The 21,224-nt window shown below is 47.3% G+C and overlaps 1 protein-coding gene across 4 annotated transcripts in view; it reads right to left on the reverse strand.

The window, feature by feature from the left end:
* The window catches only part of fbxw7 (F-box and WD repeat domain containing 7), a 97,813-nt gene extending 80,869 nt beyond the window's left edge, over positions 1-16,944 (reverse strand). For 2 of the 4 annotated variants that reach the window (XM_036954311.1, XM_036954310.1), the window contains exon 1: positions 16,520-16,944. In XM_036954311.1, the coding sequence (XP_036810206.1) occupies positions 16,520-16,759 (240 nt within the window). In that variant the 5' untranslated portion in view covers positions 16,760-16,944. Of the gene's footprint in view, positions 1-8,319; positions 8,389-16,492 lie in introns of those variants that run through there. The other 2 variants (XM_036954309.1, XM_036954312.1) reach the window with 2 other exon arrangements.
* Between the last annotated feature and the right edge of the window lie 4,280 nt (positions 16,945-21,224).

A 21,224-nucleotide genomic window follows, 5' to 3' on the forward strand; every position in this document is an offset into this window, starting at 1 on the left:
TGCCTTTCCAAAAGGCAGGGCCGGCCTAAGAGACAGCATCCGCCTCCTCTGATCTCTGTATAAGGCGGGAGTTGCACAGCCTAAGTTAGCTAGAACCTTGGCACAGCCTAAGTAGGCTAGAACCTTGGCACAGCCTAAGATAGATAGGACTTACTGGAATACAGATGGCAGGACTAACTAATCTGATGGCTGAATAGACCAAAAGGTAAAAAAATATATAAATTTTTCTCCCCAATGTCGTGGTATCCAATTGGTAGTTACAGTCTTGTATGGACTCGGGAAAGGCAAAGGTCGAGAGCCGTGCATCCTCCAAAACATGACCCATCCAAGCCGCACTGTTTCTTGACACAAAGCCCGCTTAACACGGAAGCCAGCAGCACCAATGTGTCGGAGGAAACACTGTAAACTCGGCGGCCATGTCAGCGCGCATGCGCCCGGCCCAGGAGTCTCTAGAGCGCGATGGGACAAGGATATTCCGTCCGGCTAAACCCTCCCCTAACCCGGGCGACGCTGGGCCAATTGTCCGCCGCCCCATGGGTCTCTCGGTCGTGGCCGGCTTCGACAGAGCCTGGACTCAAACAAGGATCTCTAGTGGCACAGCTAGCACTGCGGTGCAGTGTCTTAGACCACAGCGCCACTCGGGAGGCCCAAAATAGGAAACATTTTTCAAATGGATAGTAAGAGTGATCCTTCTCCCTGAAGGGGTTTAGGGGAGGGTGGGCACTGGGCAGAAATGACTCACATATGACCTTGAAGAAGTACCTTGCTCTAAGTTACTGGAGAAACTCATACGGGCCATATAAATGTGTTCCTAGAAGTGGTAAGGAGGAAAACAAGGGGAGTAATCGGGGTGTCGTCACAAAGGGAGACTGAGCGATGCAGAGGGCTATGATAAACCAATCACCCATAGGGTCACAACCCTCAATTTCAGATCCCCCCCGTTCTTCAAGCAATAGAGACCACAAAATGCCATCTAGGGTGACTTAATAGAGCATTGTCCTAACACTGTGTGAAAAGGCAATGCTTTTCAGAATCTTTGGACTTCCAGAGCTGCACGACCAGTCATACATTTTGACTGAGCACAGCGCGAGAGTGCAGTAAATGTCAATCTAGGCTCCTGGGAGAAGAATGAGAGAGCTAGAAGTCTTCACAACAGTGACAGAAGTCTCCTCAGATCAACAAGATGGGACCCAAACAAAGTGATACCGAAATGATTTCTTGAAATTAGCCTAAGGAGTAGCTACACATTTCATTCAGTTGCATTGCTCCTTCTTCATAAGAAACTGCACTGTTGTCCACTGGTAATATGCCCTTTGGTTTGCCTTTGTTTGAGATCTACCCAGTGGAGGCAGAGGCATTTTCTCTAGTTATGAATGTTTCATATAGGTCACTTATGCAATGGTAAATAGCATTAATGTTTCAAAGCACTGTTCACACTCGGCCATCAATAATAATCAAAACAATATGCTCTATGAATATTTTACTTCTGAAAGAAATGTCTCCCCCAGAGTGTTTTCTTGATGGCTGCTTTGAACAAGTAAAGCCAGCAGCAATTAACATTCTGTGCGATAGTTTCTAGTGTAAACAAAGTCTCTTATCCAAGTCGTGAGTCTCAAAGCATTAGTGGAACGTCGAGTGAAAAAAATCGCATGCAGAAATCGCAGCCGTCGATTGGTAATATCATTATAGCCGTATCAAATGAAACAAACACAAAAACATCACGGTTGAATGTTAATCACTGCAAATCTACTTTCTGGAGCAGTGCGGAACTAGCTAATCAACTGGCAGGCATCAAACACTATGACAGACTACCTCTTTGCATGCAGTCTTCCAATTAGAATTCTTAATGAAGAACTACTGCCAGAGTCTAGAAATCTGAACGTAGCTGCAGAGGAAGAGGGAAAAAGTCATTTTCCTATACCACTCAGAGAAGGCACTGCATACTGCACTGTTAGAAAAACTAAAAACACCAGGATTTACCAAGCAGAGTTCATCTACAGCTGTTCTATACAAACTGTTCTACCCAGAAGTGTATTTTTCTGGCAGCTGTCATAACAAATTTTGTTTCAGTGAAGTTCACATATTACGCTACTTGGGAATGGCCGACATTCTTTGTTCAGTAAGTTTGAGCTCTACTGATCTTAGACAAGACTAATGGAAACGGTAACAGTGGGACTTGTCAAACCCTTAAGTCTTAATCCTCAACCACATTACACAGCAAGTAGCCCAGAAATGACTTTTAGGTCAATATTAATCACTCCCAGCGTTGGTCTGTAGTTTTTATGAATGCTAGTTCAAACTGCATTTGCGACAGGGACAGTTGAGGAAGGCAGTGGCATTCAGAAATAAAGTCAACCTCATCATGGGTTTAGAGACTGAATGATTCCATTAAGCTACGGCTAATGAAGAGCCCACCCAGTCCACAGGAAAGGGAGGATCGGGGTGCTGTTGGCCGGAGATAAGACAAGTCCATAGAGAGAGAGATGGAAGGAAGGAGAAAGAGGATGAGGAGGGGTAATATGTGGTAAGGCGAGAGAGAGGGTGAAGGAGAGAGTGGGAGCGGGTGGGGACTGTGTGGGAAAATAGAGGGAGCCACTGGACCTACATACAGACACAATCAATACTCTAAGACATGCAGCTCTCGCCCCTCTGCTCAGTACGATGCTTTGAACGGGAAAAGGGGGGAAAATGGGGGGGTGAAAGTAATTGCATTCCTCCTCCCTCAGTAAACTAACTGTAAGGCTATTCAAAGTCGAATGACGAAGTGGGTGCTGTAGGTCCTTGAGTCTGTAAACGTGAGAGAGCTGTGTCACTGTACTACTAAACCAGAATGATTTTTTAAGGAAATACAGACAGTGCAAGTGGTCTGCAGTAACAACCAACACAAAACAGAAATGCCCCTAGACGCGACGTGGAGAGGTGTGAAAGGGTTGCCTTGACATACAGATGTAGGAGCCTACAAGCAGAACGAGAGATGCCAGAAACAGAGAGAGAGATGGGAAGGTCCAGCTTCTTCCTCATCGATCTACTGGCCCCGGCGGGGCCAGGATCTAAGGTTGACAGCGTTCCCTAAACATTCCAGCTACTGGAAATGGCCCCAGAGGGAATAGTGGGAATGGGCCTTTGACTAATGGTGGTAATGTCCCCTTCGGTAACATGGAGAAAAGGGCTGGTGTGACGAAGGGTCGGAAAGTTGATGTAAAACACAAGTGAACCTGACGGTGAGGAAACAGACCTTAGACAAGGTCAGTGATGTAAACTAGTCCCTGCGATGGTTAGCTATAGGTGGGGTTTAAATGGCTGCCTTGATCTAGGCTAGTCTTCCAACAGATGGAGTCACTCATACGCAACAACGCCAGTCCATCAACTTACAGTCGCAGGCGAATGTTGCACTGTGACACAAGACAATGACGGCCGATATGCCAACGTGTGTTCAGTCTTCTCTGCTGCCAAGGACGGTCCGCTACGGTATGGCAGAGGAGAGCGGCTGGATGATGAGCATTGTTGTATCACTGCACATAAAGCCTGAGGGCTGAAGGAACTGACAGGCAGGGTCCTATTAATAGCCGGCTGACTCACCGGAGCTACATTAGTGAGAGGCTGGCGACTCGCTTTTACATAGAAAACGCATCCATCTCGCCCCTGTGCCTGGGTGCCTTGATGTTATGTATAATTAAATACAGAGAAAGCCAAGAGGGGGCAGGGGGAAGCTGTCCTTAATTGGACAGGGAGCTTGAGTAACAAGTTTAGAGAGAAGACATGCTGGAAGGAAGGCCTGGTTGGTTGGGTAGGCAGGCAATGGTGGAGGTGGACAAAGTTCAGGCTGCTAAAGAGATGTGGGAGTTGGGCTGCGTCTGAAATGGCACCCTATTCCCTGTATAGTGCAATACTTCTGAGCAGGGCCCTGGTCAAATGTAGTGCACTACACAGGGAATAGGGTGCCACTTGGGACAAACCCGTGGCCTTCTGAACTGAAGGGATGCGATGTGCCGCTTGCCTTTACTTGGGTGTTGACGGAGGTCTCTCAGACGGGGAGGTGGACGGCACAGCGAGCCCGGGCAAGGGGAGACATTTCTAAAACGGCGCAGGGTTTATAAATAGGGGGGAAGTTGAAGCCTGGCGTAACATCTCCCACATGATACACGGTTATAATCAAATGTGAGAAGAGACCTCGGGTTTCCAACATCTTCAAAACATGGTCAGCTAACGGTGTGTGTGTGTGTGTGTGTGTGTGTGTGTGTGTGAGTCCGCTAACTACGGCAGCCACGAAAATCCTCATGAGTCGTATTTCCTTGGATAAGTCGTTCCTTACTTTATCACGACATGTTTCTGTCTGCCTTTCTGCCTCGATTCTTTCTAACAGAGACATTAACATGTCCCTGCACCCATTGGTTTCCCTCTGCATGCTAAACGTTAGTCTTAGGAGGCCTTCAGTTGTAGACACGTCGGTAGAGGACATGTGGAGATCGATGGAAGCGTGAGAGGTCTGTCTGTATTCAGAATGAATACGCAGTACATCTGAGGACTAGATAACCACAAGGCCCCTTAGTGCTCCTTCACATCCAGGGATGCAGACTAACTAATACAATGTGAGAGCGCGCACACACACACACACACACACAATCACACAATCACACAATCACACCCAAGGACACTCATATAGCGGTATTAAAAGCAGAAACAAAAAGGAAGCAAGCTTTTACATTTTTTACCTTCATTTAACTAGGCAAATCACTAAAGAACACATTCTTTCTTACAATGCCGGCCTAACCCGGCCAAACCCGGACGACGCTGGGCCAATTGTGAGCCGCCCTATGGGACTCCCAATCACGGCCGGTTGTGATACAGCCTGGATTCAGACCAGGGTGTCTGTCGTGACGCCTTAAGCACCAAGGGTAAAGGGTAATAAAGAGCCACTTTATATGCATGTGCAAGTCCAGGAGGAGCAAGGCAGGCTCCAACTAGCCTCTTCTTTTTCTAAAGCCTCAGTGTGTGAAGAGCATTAAAGGGCACTGTGTTTTGTTAGCGGAGTGGGCGAGGCACTATTCAACTGACCCCAGTAACAAGGTTTCCAGGATTAGAAAAATCGAATGTATTTTTCCAACAATGTTTCTTTTGAACTAAAATGAAAGAGTCAATGTTCACGCTGTAGCATAAACATTGTTTAGATATCAATGTATAGTCAAATAATCCAAACCTGTATTAAGTCTATGGGATATTACAGAAATCATACTACAAGGTTTGATAGGGTCCTGCGTTCACACATTCCGTATGCCAGAGCCAAGATGGCAGACCAGCTGGCACCAGACTCTGCCTGTGCTGCAGAAACCGCTGGCTGTCCAGCTGTTCATCGCAGAGCCCTTAGCAGGCAAACCCAGAGACACTAGCATGGCCGCCAGACACGAATAAAGTTAAGGGCGGGGTGAGGGTGAAGTCGTGGGCTAAAAGTCAGCCTACACTTCACCAACGACGTCAGTCACGACTCGTTCGGTGCTACTGAACAAATAACATTTTATTTGTCACATGCACATGGTTAGCAGATGTTAATGCGAGTGTAGCAAAATGCTAGTGGATGTGACGTGTGTCTCGAATAAGGTTGAAGGCATAAAAAGTTAGACTAGCCTATACTTTACTTTATACTTTATCAATGACCTTTGACCATTAACGACTGGTCTCAACTAGTTTGGTACCACTGAATGGTGAGAGCTCATCTGACACTGGGGATCCGTTAGACAGAGTAGCCTAAGCAGCTCCACTCTAGCCAAGGCATGGAGGGAATCATTACCCGCGCTGGTGACAGGCATGACGAGGCACTCTACAGTGAGCCTGACAAATGGGTGAACTGACCCCACTATATTAGATACTTGACAGAATACCAGCCAACCCGGACTGACCAGTACCGTTGTTCAAAACCAAAGTCTACCTGAACAACTCATTCAAATCACACACTCATTCAAGCAACAAAGGCTCTCCACTCCTTGAACAAACAAGCCGGAGGTATTTGTTTCGTCTTTCTTTAGTCTGTGCAATACACTGGAGTTTCAGCCGTCTGCAACAACAGAACAAGCAATAACGCTCCTTATATCCTCTCTATATTCTGCAGGCTGTGCTTCTCTCTGCTGTGCGAGGCTATCTTTATTACTACCAATGCTGAGCCTGGCTGCACTCCACAGTGGGTTCACTGTGGGTGGCGGAGAGAGAGAGCGAGAGAAACTATGTGCACATAATATGACATTTGAAATCTCTTCATTCTTTCTCTCTTTATTCTTTCTGGAGTGTAACTGTTCATTCATTGTCTATTTCATTTTTGTTTGTTATCCATTTCACTGGATTTGGCAATGTTAACATTGGTTTCCCATGCTAATAAAGCCCCTTACATTGAGATGGAGAGAGGAGAGAGAGTGGGCAGGGAGGGGTAGAGGCAACATCGCCTGCCAGCTCATAGCTCACAGGATCCTATGACCGTTATGTCTTGCATCCAAGCCTTTCGCCTAAGAAATGCCCACCACTCTCTCCCTCCCCCTCTCTTTATCCGTCCTTCAGTCTCCGTCTCTCGCTCTGCAGCTCTCTCTTTTGGCATGTCTCTCTAAACTCTCAGCACCTGCACCCTCAGAGCAGCGGCAGGCGGACCACACACAGAGGGCGAGGGACGGAGGGGTTATGCACAGATTAAACAAACCATGCAGACAGCCGCATCAATTACAGCCGGCCGGTTGGCTATCTATTCTCCGGCTGCGTCCGACTGCCTGCTGACGACCCAATTACGTGCCTGCTAGGCGCACAAGCCAGAGCAACAGAGAGATGGGTGGGTGGGTGGGTTTTAAAAGGGGAGTAGCAACAGATCCTGAGGCTTGGAAAGGAGGACCAGACAGACATTTAACCAGCTCATTCCCAACCAGGGGATCCCAGCCTAGAACACAAGACTGTGGAGGCGGGGAGTCGGGGCAGTGTTGCACAGGCATAATTACACAAATGAGAGAGAAATCTATAATGGGTGGGGTCTGTTGTCCCTCGGCCACACGGCCATCAAAGCCAGAGACAACCGATCAATGAGGAAGATTGATTCTCTATATATACAGTGGGGCAAAAAAGTATTTAGTCAGCCACCAATTGTGCAAGTTCTCCCACTTAAAAAGATGAGGCCTGTAATTTTCATCTTAGGTACACTTCAACTATGACAGACAAAATTAGATTATTTTTCTCCAGAAAATCACTGTAGGATTTTTAATGAAGGCCTCTCTTTTTAAGTGGGAGAACTTGCACAATTGGTGGCTGACTAAATACTTTTTTGCCCCACTGTATACACACACACACACACACTGTTAGAGTGAGAGCTGTGGCGCGAGGGGCCCAGTGAGAAGCATAGCACCGGTTCCTTGGAAACCGTTAATTGAAAACTCCTAGAGCAGCTCGGCCCCGTGTGGCTCCTGACACAAGTGCTTAGCAATACCAGATCACAGGTAAGGAGCAGGGGCCCCGATACACTACGCCTCTGTCTCACTTCAAAAACAGACTCCCAAACAAGCCATTAGTAAAGCAGCAAGGAGAAAACAGGCTACGACAACGCAGTCTTGTTTAACCTCAGGCTTACTTATTGGATGTAGTTGTTGGTAATGATGACTCTGTCATGTGAGTAGACCCTGAGGTACTGTACACCAGACACGACAACTGAGAAGCAGAGCAGTGTGTATCTGCTTGCGTGTAGAGGGGTTTTAAAAGGTGCCACCTCAACTTCAGTTTCTCTCCGGTTGGGGAACATGGCGATGCTTAGGCCCCGTGACGCATTCCTGAGGGAGGGGAACGCCTCTTATTAACCCCTCTTGCCGCCGTCTGCCGTGGGAAATGTCAGTGCCTCCAGGCAGCCCTGCTGCAGGTGGGAAGGGCCGTGACTAAAGTACGACCTGAGCCATTCGGTCGTGAGCCGACTTGAGCAGGTCTTGGTCACACTGCGTCACGTACAGCATACCACAGGAAAGACTGCATGCAGCGTTTAGAGAGAGAACTCATATTCACCTTTAAACGCTACAGTGTCGAGACATGCATGCGTGTCGAGACAAGATATGCACGCGAGAGAGATCGCCGTGTCATCAATGATAACCAGGCTAATTTATGTTGAAGTACTCGGAAACAAGTCAATGTTTTCCAAGTACACTCTGATGAACATTGACTGATGAGGAACAGTGTTTGTTTACCATGATTCGTTGTGAGTAAAGAGAACAGAAATCTCATATTGGTTGATTAGATCAGAGGAAATCAAACAAAATCAGGTCAAGAGGTAGTGATGATGACAGATTATTCGATAAGACGGCTGCTACAAACCAGAAACACGAAAACCGACCGTCCTCCCTGGCTACCGAATCCTTGCCCCTTCATTTTCTTAGTGGGGGACAGAACAGCTTGGTTGGGCCGAACTGCTGGCTGGCTCTCTCCCGCTCTCTGCCCTGGAATTGGTCTGCCTAGAATAGCATGGAGCAGATGCCTTCCTCCCTTCCACCCCCCTTCAGTGTTATTTGGAGCCCAAGGGCAATGGAATCCCAGCACCTCTCCCAGGAGTGAGGGAGCAGAGCTCTGGTCCTTGCCTCAGGAGAGAGAGTGGGGGTTGAACGGGGCCGGGCATCAGCTGTCCAGATCACAAATCCAGAGATGAATGTGGCAGCCAGCCGCCCATATAGACATTACAGATATGGTCAAATACGCCAAGGTGAAGGAAGGGAGGAAGGCGCTAGTGAGCGAGGCTAGCTAGCGAGACGGCTAACACCAGGGGAACGCCCCATGAGTCCACGCCCCACAAATCCTTTTGACATGATTTGACATGATTTGACATCATTTCGCCATCACTTCTTCCTTGGCTTTAAACTGAAGGGGAGGTCAGTACGTCTGAGGTGAACGTGTTGTGGGTTTCTCTCAGCAGCTGAGCCATAAGGACAGAGAGGAGCTCTTATGTGGGTTCTATTAATAGAGAGTAAAGGAGCAGCAGGACAGATGGTTGTGATGCGTAGTCAGAATGCTATGGGTATCCATCGCACTGCAACACTTAGTTGGTGATGGGGACTTACGGTCAGTTTGTGAGCGAAGACCGGATTGTCTACTGATAATGGAAAAAAGTGCATTTAGAGCTGGAGGGTGATGAATAAAAGCCGTAAGAGTATAATCTGTAATAGAAAAATGACCAGATGGACACTGAAGGATTAGAAGTGGGCGAGGGTGCCATAAAGAGCTCCCAGATAGCACTTACCTCTAGTGAACTTGTCGGGAAAGGAGAGACTGCAGATACAACGGACCGACTGCCCAGTGGCAGGGCATGTCTTACACCACGAGGCCCATTGAAGGGACATAAACAGGCGACTCCCCTGTGAGAGCACCACCGCTCTCTGGGAGTCTGTGTTTCATCCTCTGCTCAAAGCTGTGTCACAGCCCAGCAGGGTACAGAGTAAAAACCAGCGTACGGGTCTGTTCAATACTCTGTAACCTATTCTACTTGGCAGGGAATAGACAGGCGATTAGTCGGAGGGACCTTGGATTTCTAGTGTGTGGGGAGAGCGTGAAGTTGTGAATGCGGTCCCCAGTGGCAGACTACATTTTTAAAAGGTCATCATTTTGAAGCGTGACACTATACTGACACAATAGAAACAAATAGCTAAATATGTAATAATGAATCCAAAAAGAAAGCCAGAACTCAGAAGGTCTTGGAGTGGTAATGTAGCGTGCTTTATTATTCCAGCACAAGCCCTGTCGTATTGCAGTCTATTGCATCAGCAAATGGACCATCTTCAGTGCTTCTCCAGGCCCTCCATTTTAACGGCATCTCTCCTGCAATGACACCTTGCTGTCAACTGCAATAACGTGAACAGGGCCGCTAAAGCGATGCGGCGAGGAGACGATTAGCTTCGGTGGGCCGTGATGCAGAGTCGAGGGATTGCGAGTCTCATTTTCATCTATGTAGCACCAAATGAGTACAGGGTGAAGCTCCTCAAATCCAAAAGGTCTTATCTGGACCGCCCGCCGCAGGCACCTTAACACGTGGCTGGGCCCGACCGGCAAGAAGTTGGTCAATGTGTTTACTAGAAGATGGATTTGAGAAATAATCCACTGCAGAGGTTGGAGTCTTGGGAGGAGTGTGAGGGAGTTAAGGGAGTCAACTGGCCGTGCACTGATCTCTAAGGCCTGGTGTGGGCTTTTCTCAACGTCTCTTCGTCGGCATAAAGGTGCAAACTCTTGTGCTTTCTCTGCAAATAACTTGTTTGAAAGTATGATGACTGAAGCAGAGTAGTGCTAAGCAGTTAGCACGCAAGGGCATATACAGTATTCAAAACAGCACACTGGCGAAGTTGAATTTAACAGCCTAAAATTGGTGCCATCTCATATCCCTTTTATCCAACACTCTTGGAATTTTTTTTGTTTTTTTTTGGAAATGTGAGCGAAGACATGACAGCGAGGTTGCAATCTGCGCCTGGCTTGCAGCATGCATCGTAGGCCGCACCTACCAAGAGTGTCACGTCGCCCTGCTTCACACACACAGACACCTTACAAACAAACAAAAAGGCCATAGGAGCACTCAATTACAACATCTTGTTTTATACTAGACACTTGGCTGATTAACGGCTAAATCCGCCACAGCTTACGTGTGCCTGTGAGGCTAATCAAAAATAATTTGAAAAAGGCAAAGAACGGATGTATAACGGACAAAATAGCAAAGTGTTTCCTTCCGTGGCTTTTGAGATCTAGCTATTAGCTCATCCGCTTTGCACTTGATATCAGAGTCTCTAGGGAAAGTTGTCGCCTATACTGAGCGAAAGTCCAAGCAGCTGATGGCCCTGGCTGATGGCAGGGGACAGGACACATAGCTGTCATGGGCAGGTCCAGATCATCTTACCCAAAATAGCATGGCAGCAGGATGAGCCAGGAAAGTAACACCAAGTCTCAAATGCACTGCTGTGTAAGAAGTCTGATTCCCCGATAACCATCAGCAGCTGGATACCTGTTCCGGGCCTGGCAAACGAGGTTTGCGTAACCTATGTTGGCACATTTGAATTGGAAACTCAAGCCAAGTCCCTATGTTATTTATATCAGGAGATTGACAGAGTTGAAGGACGATACAAAAGATCCTGGAGATGTCCTCAGACAAGGACCGTATTTAAGCTTGTGTGCCTACATTTCAGGAGACACATTATTGCTAAGCTATTACAGAGGAAACAAATGTTATGTAACATTATTGCTGAGCGATTAACCAAGATTTCGTTTTCTTTTGGGTGGGTTTATTAAAACAACTAATTGACCGATGCCAGTTCAATTGCTTGAATTCCATTCAGGAATTGTGTGTGAGCCCAACGCGCCGTTTCTTTAGAGAGAAATCCAATTATTCACGACAGAAATGCTGGCCCGAAGGGGAGTTGTAGTTTGCATTAAGCAAATATTCAACCTAGTTCAGTGCAGAAACCTGGTAATTAACTACAATTAATCTTAGTTGAATTACATACGACCTTACCGTGAAACGCTTACTTAAGCTCTTAAACAACAATGCAGTTCAAGAAATAGAGTTAAGAACATCCATTGCACCCGTTCTTTCCGGGCTTGGACAGAGACCCTTTTACGCATGCTACGTTAGGTTAGATACGCACGGAACGCATGAGAGAGGAATGTACACAACAACGAGAGGGATAGAGACCGTTTGTGCATGTATGTCTCATCTACTTTGAAGAAGCAGAAAAATGATTTTTGTCAGGCTAGCCTAGCTGAATAGGATGACTGAAGATCCGTACAGTATGGGGAGCACCGAGATAACGTTAGATGGTCTGGCTGGCTGCTATTCCCTGAGCAGAGATGAGATGATTACTTTAAGGAATGAAAAGAAAATCTAGTTATAAAATAAAAAACGTACAGATTTGAAATATTTCATAGTCATTTCCTACTTCTCTATTGACCCGACTGAAAATATCCCATTGTCTCTATGTTTTTGCAATTGAATGTTCATAATGATTAACTTTGGAATTTCCATTAAAAAAATATATATATATATATATATTTTCTGTCAATATTTCATAATGCATTTAATGTATAATCGAAACAGTAATCCATTATTTTTTTTAAATAATCAAACTACCTCAAATTACTAAATCGCTCCGTACTATGGAACATATGATAATGTATTCAGTTAACTGTTAAGTTAATAAACATATTTTTGTTAAAATAACTAAACTTTTCTGCAATTATCTCAGCAGCAACACTGTCGCATTAGAAATGACAGATATGTCTTGTGAAAGCTCCTGGGACTCTGAGGAATGAGCTCTCTTGAAAGCAGAAGCTCCGGGGACTTAAGTTCTAACGTCCCATAGAGACCAGAGAAATACCAGCAATTCCATTCACAGCAGCCAGCTGCTGCCTCCACAGTAGAGTCTGGTGGAGTCTGCGTGGCACACCAGCAAGAGCAGCCCCACAACTGGGCATGGGGGACCTAGCTACTGTTTGGTTTGGTCTACTGAGACAACGTTCTTCCAAAAGGCAGCAAAGTTTAGACTGTTTTTCAGTTCGGGGCCTGGAACTCTCTCCTCGCAGGTACCATTTTAACATAGTGACAAAGACGCAAAAACAAAAGGAACTTGTTCTTGAACACGACGCACTAAAGAACAAAAGGGGAAGCCTGTAAGAGCCCATTTTGTCTTTTCATACAAAGTTAATCTTACTGGGGGCATGTGTGCAAGTTGCTGATAGAACACCTGTATTCTGCAGTGTTTTATTCAGTGGGAGAGAGTGAAAGAGGTAGAGAGGGAAGGCAAAGATCCCCTGATGGAGGAGAGGTCGGCATGCCGAGGGCGCTGCTCTGCTTCCCGTTCTGCAACGGGAAGCCAGGGATTAAGCTCGACCGGCAACAGTGGCGTAATCCTACATGTAAAAAAAAATAAAAAAATGAACCAATTACCATCCGGAGGCTGCCAGAGGTGGGGGCTTAACTAACTTTATTCTTCCCGTGTTCGGTTCCCTGTGCCAGGGGTGTCTCGTTTCATGCTCCCCTGGAGGCCTAGGTCTGGTTGGTACCAAAAGGTGTATTTCACCTTCAGCTCAAACGATTAAATCCTAATTAGCGTCAAGGCTGAGTTTCCCTAGCAGTTGAAGAAAACAGGGCGCAGAACATTCCTTACCAAAGGAGAGGGAGGTAAGGAATGAAGGGAGGGATGAACTAGAAAGAGGGAGGGAGCAAGAGAATGAGAGAACACAGAAGGTACCCAGTGGGACACCTTATTTACAGTTATAACACCCTCAACACCATTTTACAGCCCACAACACATCTGAAACAGTACACGGTACAAATTAACACTTGTTGGATGGAGGTCAAGACATTCCGCTTTCATGAAGTTCTTGGGGAGAATCACGTCACAAACAGCCTTTTAAAGGGCTAGAGTACCGGGTCCAAAACAACCACTGAGTTTAACAGGTCAAAGGGCTAGAGTACCGGGTCCAAAACAACCACTGAGTTTAACAGGTTAAAGGGCTAGAGCCATCGTATGCCTGGACAGTTGCTCATCCCTGCTTTGTGATGTGTGCGTCGACTGTGAACCTAGTTTGTCCTCCCTTTTTGTTAGTCATGCGGTGTAACAGAGGAGTGTAACAGTCAGAAAATGATTATGGTGATTATTATGAGTGCCACTTGAATCCCATTGGACAGTGAGCGATACACTGACAAAGAGAAACATCTCTTTAATTCTGACTCTGTGGCCAGGAAAGACGGAGCATAGTGGATATTATACTGCCTAGCCACCCCCTTAGATCCCTTTCGGCTCAGCTTTTGAACCTGCAGCTAGCGCGTAAACAGCGCTAATGAAGGACAAATTACCATTCTGATCCCTTTGTCTCAGAGCTGTTTTACCCAGTGGCTGGCTTTGATCTCAGACAGAAGAGAGCGAGAGAGGGGGAGAGCAAGAGACAGGGGGAGAGGGATAGATGGAGCGGGCAGGGAGAGGGAGAGGGGGAGAAAAAATGTGGGGAGGGAGAGCGAGAGGAGGCAGGGAGAGCGAGAGGAGGCAGGGAGAGCGAGAGGAGTTCGGGGCGATAGGGGGGCGGGGAGAGCGAGCGAGAGGGGGCGGGGAGAGCGAGCGAGAGGGGGGCGGGGAGAGCGGAGCGAGAGGGGGGCGGGGAGAGCGGAGCGAGAGGGGGGGCGGGGAGAGCGGAGCGGGGAGAGCGGAGCGAGAGGGGGGGCGGGGAGAGCGGAGCGAGAGGGGGGGCGGGGAGAGCGGAGCGAGAGGGGGGGCGGGGAGAGCGGAACGGGGGGGGCGGGGAAAGCGAGCGAGAGGGGGCGGGGAAAGCGAGCGAGAGGGGGCGGGGAGAGCGAGCGAGAGGGGGCGGGGAGAGCGAGCGAGAGGGCTGCAGGCTCCTCAGTCACTGTTTTAGCTGTGTCCTCTCCTCATTCTCTCTCCATCTTTCACTCTGTCCCTCAACTCCCTCTGTGAAAGCTGCAGAAGAAGAGGTGGAAAGAGGACAATTATATTCTCTCAATCTTTCATGTCCTCTCCCATCCTTCCCTCAGCAACCCCTATAAAAAGAGCCCTTCGTCTAAGCTCCAAGGCATTTTTACACCCAAACATTGAGGTGCCAGTCTAATTTGACAAGAAAATATCAATGCTGTTAGCTGTAGTCAATTCAATTCCCCGAAGTGATGAAGTTTTTTAAAGGGTTCACATCAGTACAATGTCACAAAAGTACAAATTGCCCATCAAGGGCTGCCAACATTTCCCACGTACAAAAGCTGTGGTACGTCTGATTCCTTACAGACAGGGGGTACAAAAGCTGTGGTACGTCTGATTCCTTACAGGGGAACAACTAGAAAAAAGGTTGTGTGGGCCGCAATTCAATTTGGCAGGATAACAGCTCAACATGGCAGTCAAAGCCTTGGTCAGCCTTCTCCACTTGTTGCCGCAGTGCACCACACACACACATATAAAAAGCGTGTACGTGTAAAGATGCTGGACTGGTACGAGCGTGGCGTAAGTGGTGCATAAAGAGACTGGGTTCTCAAAATGGAAGCCAATTTAGCGGCAGGATATGCTTGAATAAACACGACAAAAGTCATTTTCCTACGCCCATTTTCCCCCCCGAAACATTAGAACGGCTTAATTTAGGTTGCTGAGCATAAGGAGTAAAGCCGCAGGCCAGTTGTCGAGGTGTAACGTTCCATCGCGTCCGATACCATTGAACTGTCCTGGCCGTCACGTACTTAACCCCCCTCCTATCTAGCAGCACCTCTCCCAATTAATCGGATGACATCACTGAAACACGTCAGCAATAAAAGACTACTGAAGGGAGAGGACATCCAGAGCCTGTGTCTTTTATGCACTTGTCCCTGTAAAACGTTCAACTTTACGTTCTTGAAACGTCGACAACCGATATTTCCTTGGACTACAGAAGCTGCCAGGTGTTTATCCCTGCGATCAATACGTTTGGTCACCGTCTCCTAAACATAACCTATAAATAGAGAGATACCATGCAGCCTTTTTAAGGTCACATGTAGGAGTCCTGAACGGCGCTTTGGGCGAGGCTGCCCGAGCACAAGACTGCGTCAACAAGTGCATTGTTGCGCCCAGCAGTCTACCCACGACACACGGTAGCATAAAACCGTGTTTTAGAGAGACACCGAATACTTAAATACAAATAAATTGGTTGAAAGCTATTTGCTGAAGTAGGCACATGATTAAGGATTGGTAGTGTGCATTTGTTAGCATTACACAACATGGTATAATGTAATTGAGACAAAGCCCTTAGTAAAACGTCCTTGGGGAATAGGGTATTCTACCAAACTGACAAGCCATTGCGCTCATTCACGTGTTGGCAATATAGTTTTCATATTATGAAACGCTTTGTCAAGAATAAAACCTGTCACTGCATTTACGGTCAAGGACAAGTGCCAACACTGACCATCGCTTTTATCTTTCCATCTTGTTCTAATGAAACAAGACAAGACAACAGTACAGGTAACAAATGACTGTTTGTTGACTGAAGTGGGAAGAGATGTAGTAGGCACAGCGTTTATACAGTGTTTATATCCACGTTGAGAAGGCTTGTGGGTCAGAGGTCAGAACTATTTTTGAGACAGCCTCCACTGCGTTTCCCTTTGACAAAATACAACCCTGGGAAGAAACAAGACTCTTGTTGAACATTTCAAAAACAAAAGAAAATAGTCACCAGAGCAGAAACAAAAAGAGGAAAACAAACAACCTCTGTCAGATGGAGACAAACTGTCACCTTGATTAACTACAAACAACAACAACACTGAGAAACTGACAACGTGCAATTCAACAGAAGAGAGGAAACGGGGAAGAGACCTTGACGCTAAAACAGAATCACAGTTGCACTAGTCCGCAGACAGTTGTGCTTTCGTCAGTCCCGTCTCACAGATGAGCCTGCAGGGTGCGGAATGACCTCTTGACATTTTATGTGGGTGACAGGCGAGATTCCTTGCTCATGTCTGTAAGCATCTGGCCTACCCCAACCCCCCTTAACACACCTTGGGCCCAAGCCCGGCAGCACTCACCCGTCTGCGACAGAAGGGCAGCCCCTGAGTGATGATGTTGATGCTGAAGAGCCGGAGCACTTTCTGCGGGGGCAGTGGTGGCTCCTTAGCCACCTTGACCACCACCTTTGGGTCTGCCACTATGTCCAGGGCCTGGCTCTCCGGTGTTGCCAGGGGGGCCTTCTCTTTCCCAGAGGCCTTGGGCATCTTCTTTCGGGATCCGGAAGATGCGAAAAGGGGTATGGGGCAATGCCTCAGCATTGCAAGAACAGGGGCTAGTAGGTCATATCCCAGAGGGGTAATCAGGGGTGGGTCGGCTCAGGGAGCAGGTTGTTGTACGTAGTGGCCGGGGGGAATTCGACTCTTCTCTCTGGAGCTCTTGAAAACACTAATGCAACCCTCACGGTGCTCTGTTGATGCTGGTCTGTCCACTACGAGCTCGCTCCCCAGCTCATCGGCCCCCTTTAAATTATCCCAGGGCGTGATGTCACCGCTGCGGTCCCTGCCAGGCAGAGCAGCTGTCTGCCATGCCTCAGGATAGGCCACGCCCCCTCGGAACGATGAGTCACTGGAATCCGTCTCCCTGACCCCCTGGGGAGGAATGAGTTCCACCGGTCGTCCAAAACTGCAGTTATGAGGAAGCTCAATGGGGTGACGTGCAATCCCCCAGACCAGCCCCCTCCTGTCCTGTCTGCTCCTCCCTGACTTACCACTGTAATCAGCTGCTTTGACATGGTCTCTTAACACAGTGGTTCCCAAACGGTGGGGCCCTTTTCTTTTTTTGGGGAACTCAGTCGGACTTTCAACATACTCTTGAAACCTGCGATAGTAGAATGCACAAGGTGACATTTCTAAATTGGGTAGTGCATCAGCAGTTCTTCTTGTCATGTCAGTCATTACATACCTTAGAGAGCTATTTACAATTTGTCAGAAATGTCCAGATCAGCTGGTCCGTGTCAGGTAATTGTCCATGTGGTACGTCTGATTCCATAATGTTAAAGTATCACAGTGGGACATGGGGGGAGCATAATGTTACAGTATTGCAGTGGGACATGGGGGGGAGCATAATGTTACAGTTTCGCAGTGGGACATGGGGGGAGCATAGTGTTACAGTATCACAGTGGGACATAATGTTACAGTATCACAGTGGGACATTGGGGGGGGCATAATGTTACAGTATCACAGTGGGACATGGGGGGCATAACGTTACAGCATCGCAGTGGGACATGGGGGGAGGCAATATGTTACAGTATCGCAGTGGGACATGGGGGGCATAATTTAACAGTAGCGCAGTGGGAGATGGAGGGGGGGGTGGCATAATGTTACAGTATCGCAGTGGGACATGGGGGGGCATAATGCATCGCAGTGGGACATGGGGGGGGCATAATGTTACAGTATCACAGTGGGACATAATGTTACAGTATCGCAGTGGGACATGGGGGAGAGCATAATGTTACAGTATCGCAGTGGGACATGGGGGGGAGCATAATGTTACAGTATCGCAGTGGGACATGGGGGGGAGCATAATGTTACAGTATCGCAGTGGGACATGGGGGGAGCATAATGTTACAGTATCGCAGTGGGACATGGGGGGGAGCATAATGTTACAGTATCGCAGTGGGACATGGGGGGGCATAATGTTACAGTATCACAGTGGGACATGGGGGGGCATAATGTTACAGTATTGCAGTGGGACATTGGGGGGGCATAATGTTACAGTATCACAGTGGGACATGGGGGGCATAACGTTACAGCATCGCAGTGGGACATGGGGGGAGGCAATATTTTACAGTATCGCAGTGGGACATGGGGGGCATAATTTAACAGTAGCGCAGTGGGACATGGAGGGGGGGGGGGCATAATGTTACAGTATCGCAGTGGGACATGACACCTGTCATAAACAGTGACAGTTTATGCCAACTCATGACAAGCAGATCAATACTGTTAGCCATAGCATATTTAGGCTAAGTGGTATGTACATCGAACAGCAGGTCAAGAGATTGTTCCTCACACTCAGAATTACTTAGGCCCATGTTTATGAAATCTAAAGTAAGTGTTAACAGAAACTCGAACTCTTCCGTGGTGCCGGCCAGGGAGTTATGGCATCATAGTAACCTTGACTAGGATATTTAGGGCTGCCGTTCAACACAGCAGACAGATGTCGGAATGTGTGACATGGCCACTTCATTGAGGCTTTATGTGACCTGCTGGAGTCAGGATGGATAGGCTTTAGGCCTACAGTAGACACTCTGATGACGGCATAACTGCCGAAACTCTAAATTAACTTATTGGAGTGCCGCCGTTTCCATACTTTTCAAGAACTTGGGATTTAATTTGAAGGTCGAAATCTCCCTTAGAAGAGCAGGAGAAGTTCAACTTTTTTAATTGCCTCCACTTCTTCTGGGACGATGTTGTCCACAGAATGTGCTGCTGCATGCCGGCTAGGACATTTCTCAATATAGTGTGTCAACCTATTGGGAATAGACGCCATTACCATACCCACATAGGTCACACATCTCAGCACGTGGACCTTCCTCAAATTCTAATCAAAAGGCTGGAGAAAAGAAGGCTGGAGAAATAAATAATTGCTGTGGGAAAATTCAACTACAGAAGAAGAAATGGGTCTGGATCAGTGGGGATGACAGAGTCTTCACAACTCGGCAGAACTGACTGACAACAAAGAATGCTGACTCCCCCCTACGCTGCCCTTCCCTGATCAATAAAGATGTAATGAAAAACAAAGCCCTAGTCCTCTTGAACCGAGAGGCCTCTTCATTGTGTGTTGCTTCTGGATGTTGGCAGGCAACTGAATAATTCATAAATACAAAAGAACTCCCCGCTGTATAAGTGTGTGAGTCTGAATGCGAAGCTAGCAGCATTAGTACCTTTCCCACTGAGGTTTAGTGTAAACAGTCAAGAGTGCAGACACATGGGTGATGGTGACCAGAGACACCAGCAAAACTGCTCGTTTCCGAACACATCCTGAATAGGCTACAGCAAATGTATCTCCCATGTCTATATTCCGGCTACATGAGCTTTTTGGCTAATCTCCAACTTCCAAACTATGTGCCATGGACCCACTGCAGAGGCTTATGTCTGTTAACACGATAGGCCCAAGGTAAACGGTAGGAATGTCAGCCATGAGGGATTTAACCTTGGGTCCTGGGGAATTCAAGCCCAAAGCCTTCGGTTTGAGGGAATCTCTTATCCTGAATGCCATGCAGTTTAAAACAGCCTCCAGACGGATGTTAACTTCCAAGACTTGAGGAGATTTAGAGGTCAGGATTTAAGGTAGAACGGGGGGGATGGGAGATCAACTGAGAGGTACTAGAAAAAAGGTTCATGGTTGTGGTTACAGTTCAAGTGGACGCCAATATGCTAACTCCGATGGGCTATATTAGCCTATAGGATCTTAACCTACGGTCTGATCTTCTTAATGAGAATATGCTAACTCCGGTGTGCTATATTAGCCTATAGGATCTTAACCTACGGTCTGATCTTCTTAATGAGAATATGCTAACTCCGATGGGCTATATTAGCCTATAGGATCTTAACCTACGGTCTGATCTTCTTAATGAGAATATGCTAACTCCGGTGGGCTATATTAGCCTATAGGATCTTAACCTACGGTCTGATCTTCTTAATGAGAATATGCTAACTCCGATGGGCTATATTAGCCTATAGGATCTTAACCTACGGTCTGATCTTCTTAATGAGAATATGCTAACTCCGGTGGGCTATATTAGCCTATAGGATCTTAACCTACGGTCTGATCTTCTTAATGAGAATATGCTAACGCCGATGGGAGTTACGGTCTGATCTTCTCAATGAGAATAGGTTTACCTGCGTGGTGGTAACTCATCCTCAGTAAACAAAGCAATGTACTTGCTCAAGCATTTTGGTCAAAAGCAACGAGCGCACACACACACACCACCCAGTGATCTCTCACACACACCCTGTCAGCAGAGCTATTCCAGAACACACTTCACTCGTCTATACCTTCAGGGTCCCTAAGGTTGCATACTGTGAGGAGAAACGCTGATGTGTCAAAAGGTCCAGCCTTTTTGGTACCTCGAGTTACTCAGCACACGTACACATGTTTCTGACCATGACAGCCAATGCTGCTAAGACTGGGACCTATATTACCGAAACTTCAAGAACAAGTCGAAATGTGTCTAAAAACTGAGTCAATGTATTGGTGGATGTTAGCCTATGACTTAAAGATGGAATCCGCAGCAGGGGGAAACAGTGGTACTGTCCGCCCCCACCACCACCGCAGCACGGTCAACTGCAGTACATATTGTCCTTCTATAGCACATGAAAGGAGTTACAGGGAGGGGGGAAAAAGGGTGCTGTTTGCAGTACCTTTTTTCATGTTGTAATATACCAAATGGACATGGCTGTCTCACCATTAAAGACACCAGCTTCATTTCAAGTGCTTAAAGCATCAGGGCAACTTGTGTTTTAGAAGACATAAGACTAAGCATGCTTGCAAATCAAATTAAAATATGAAACAAACACGGTACATCAGACTATTCAGAAACGGGAACCTGTTTACGTGTAACCGTAGCAACACATTCCCTTATTTCACACATCTGGAAGGCTCTGACAGCCAAATCAGACAAAGCATAACAAGGGCTTTTCTGGCCTGGGCTTGTATGGGGACTGGGCATGATGGATCGCTGGGAAGGCTTAGCTCAAACCGGACCACACACAGACCGTTTCC

The sequence above is a fragment of the Oncorhynchus mykiss genome, chromosome 19 (assembly GCF_013265735.2).
Source record: "Oncorhynchus mykiss isolate Arlee chromosome 19, USDA_OmykA_1.1, whole genome shotgun sequence".
Taxonomy (NCBI): Eukaryota; Metazoa; Chordata; class Actinopteri; order Salmoniformes; family Salmonidae; genus Oncorhynchus; species Oncorhynchus mykiss.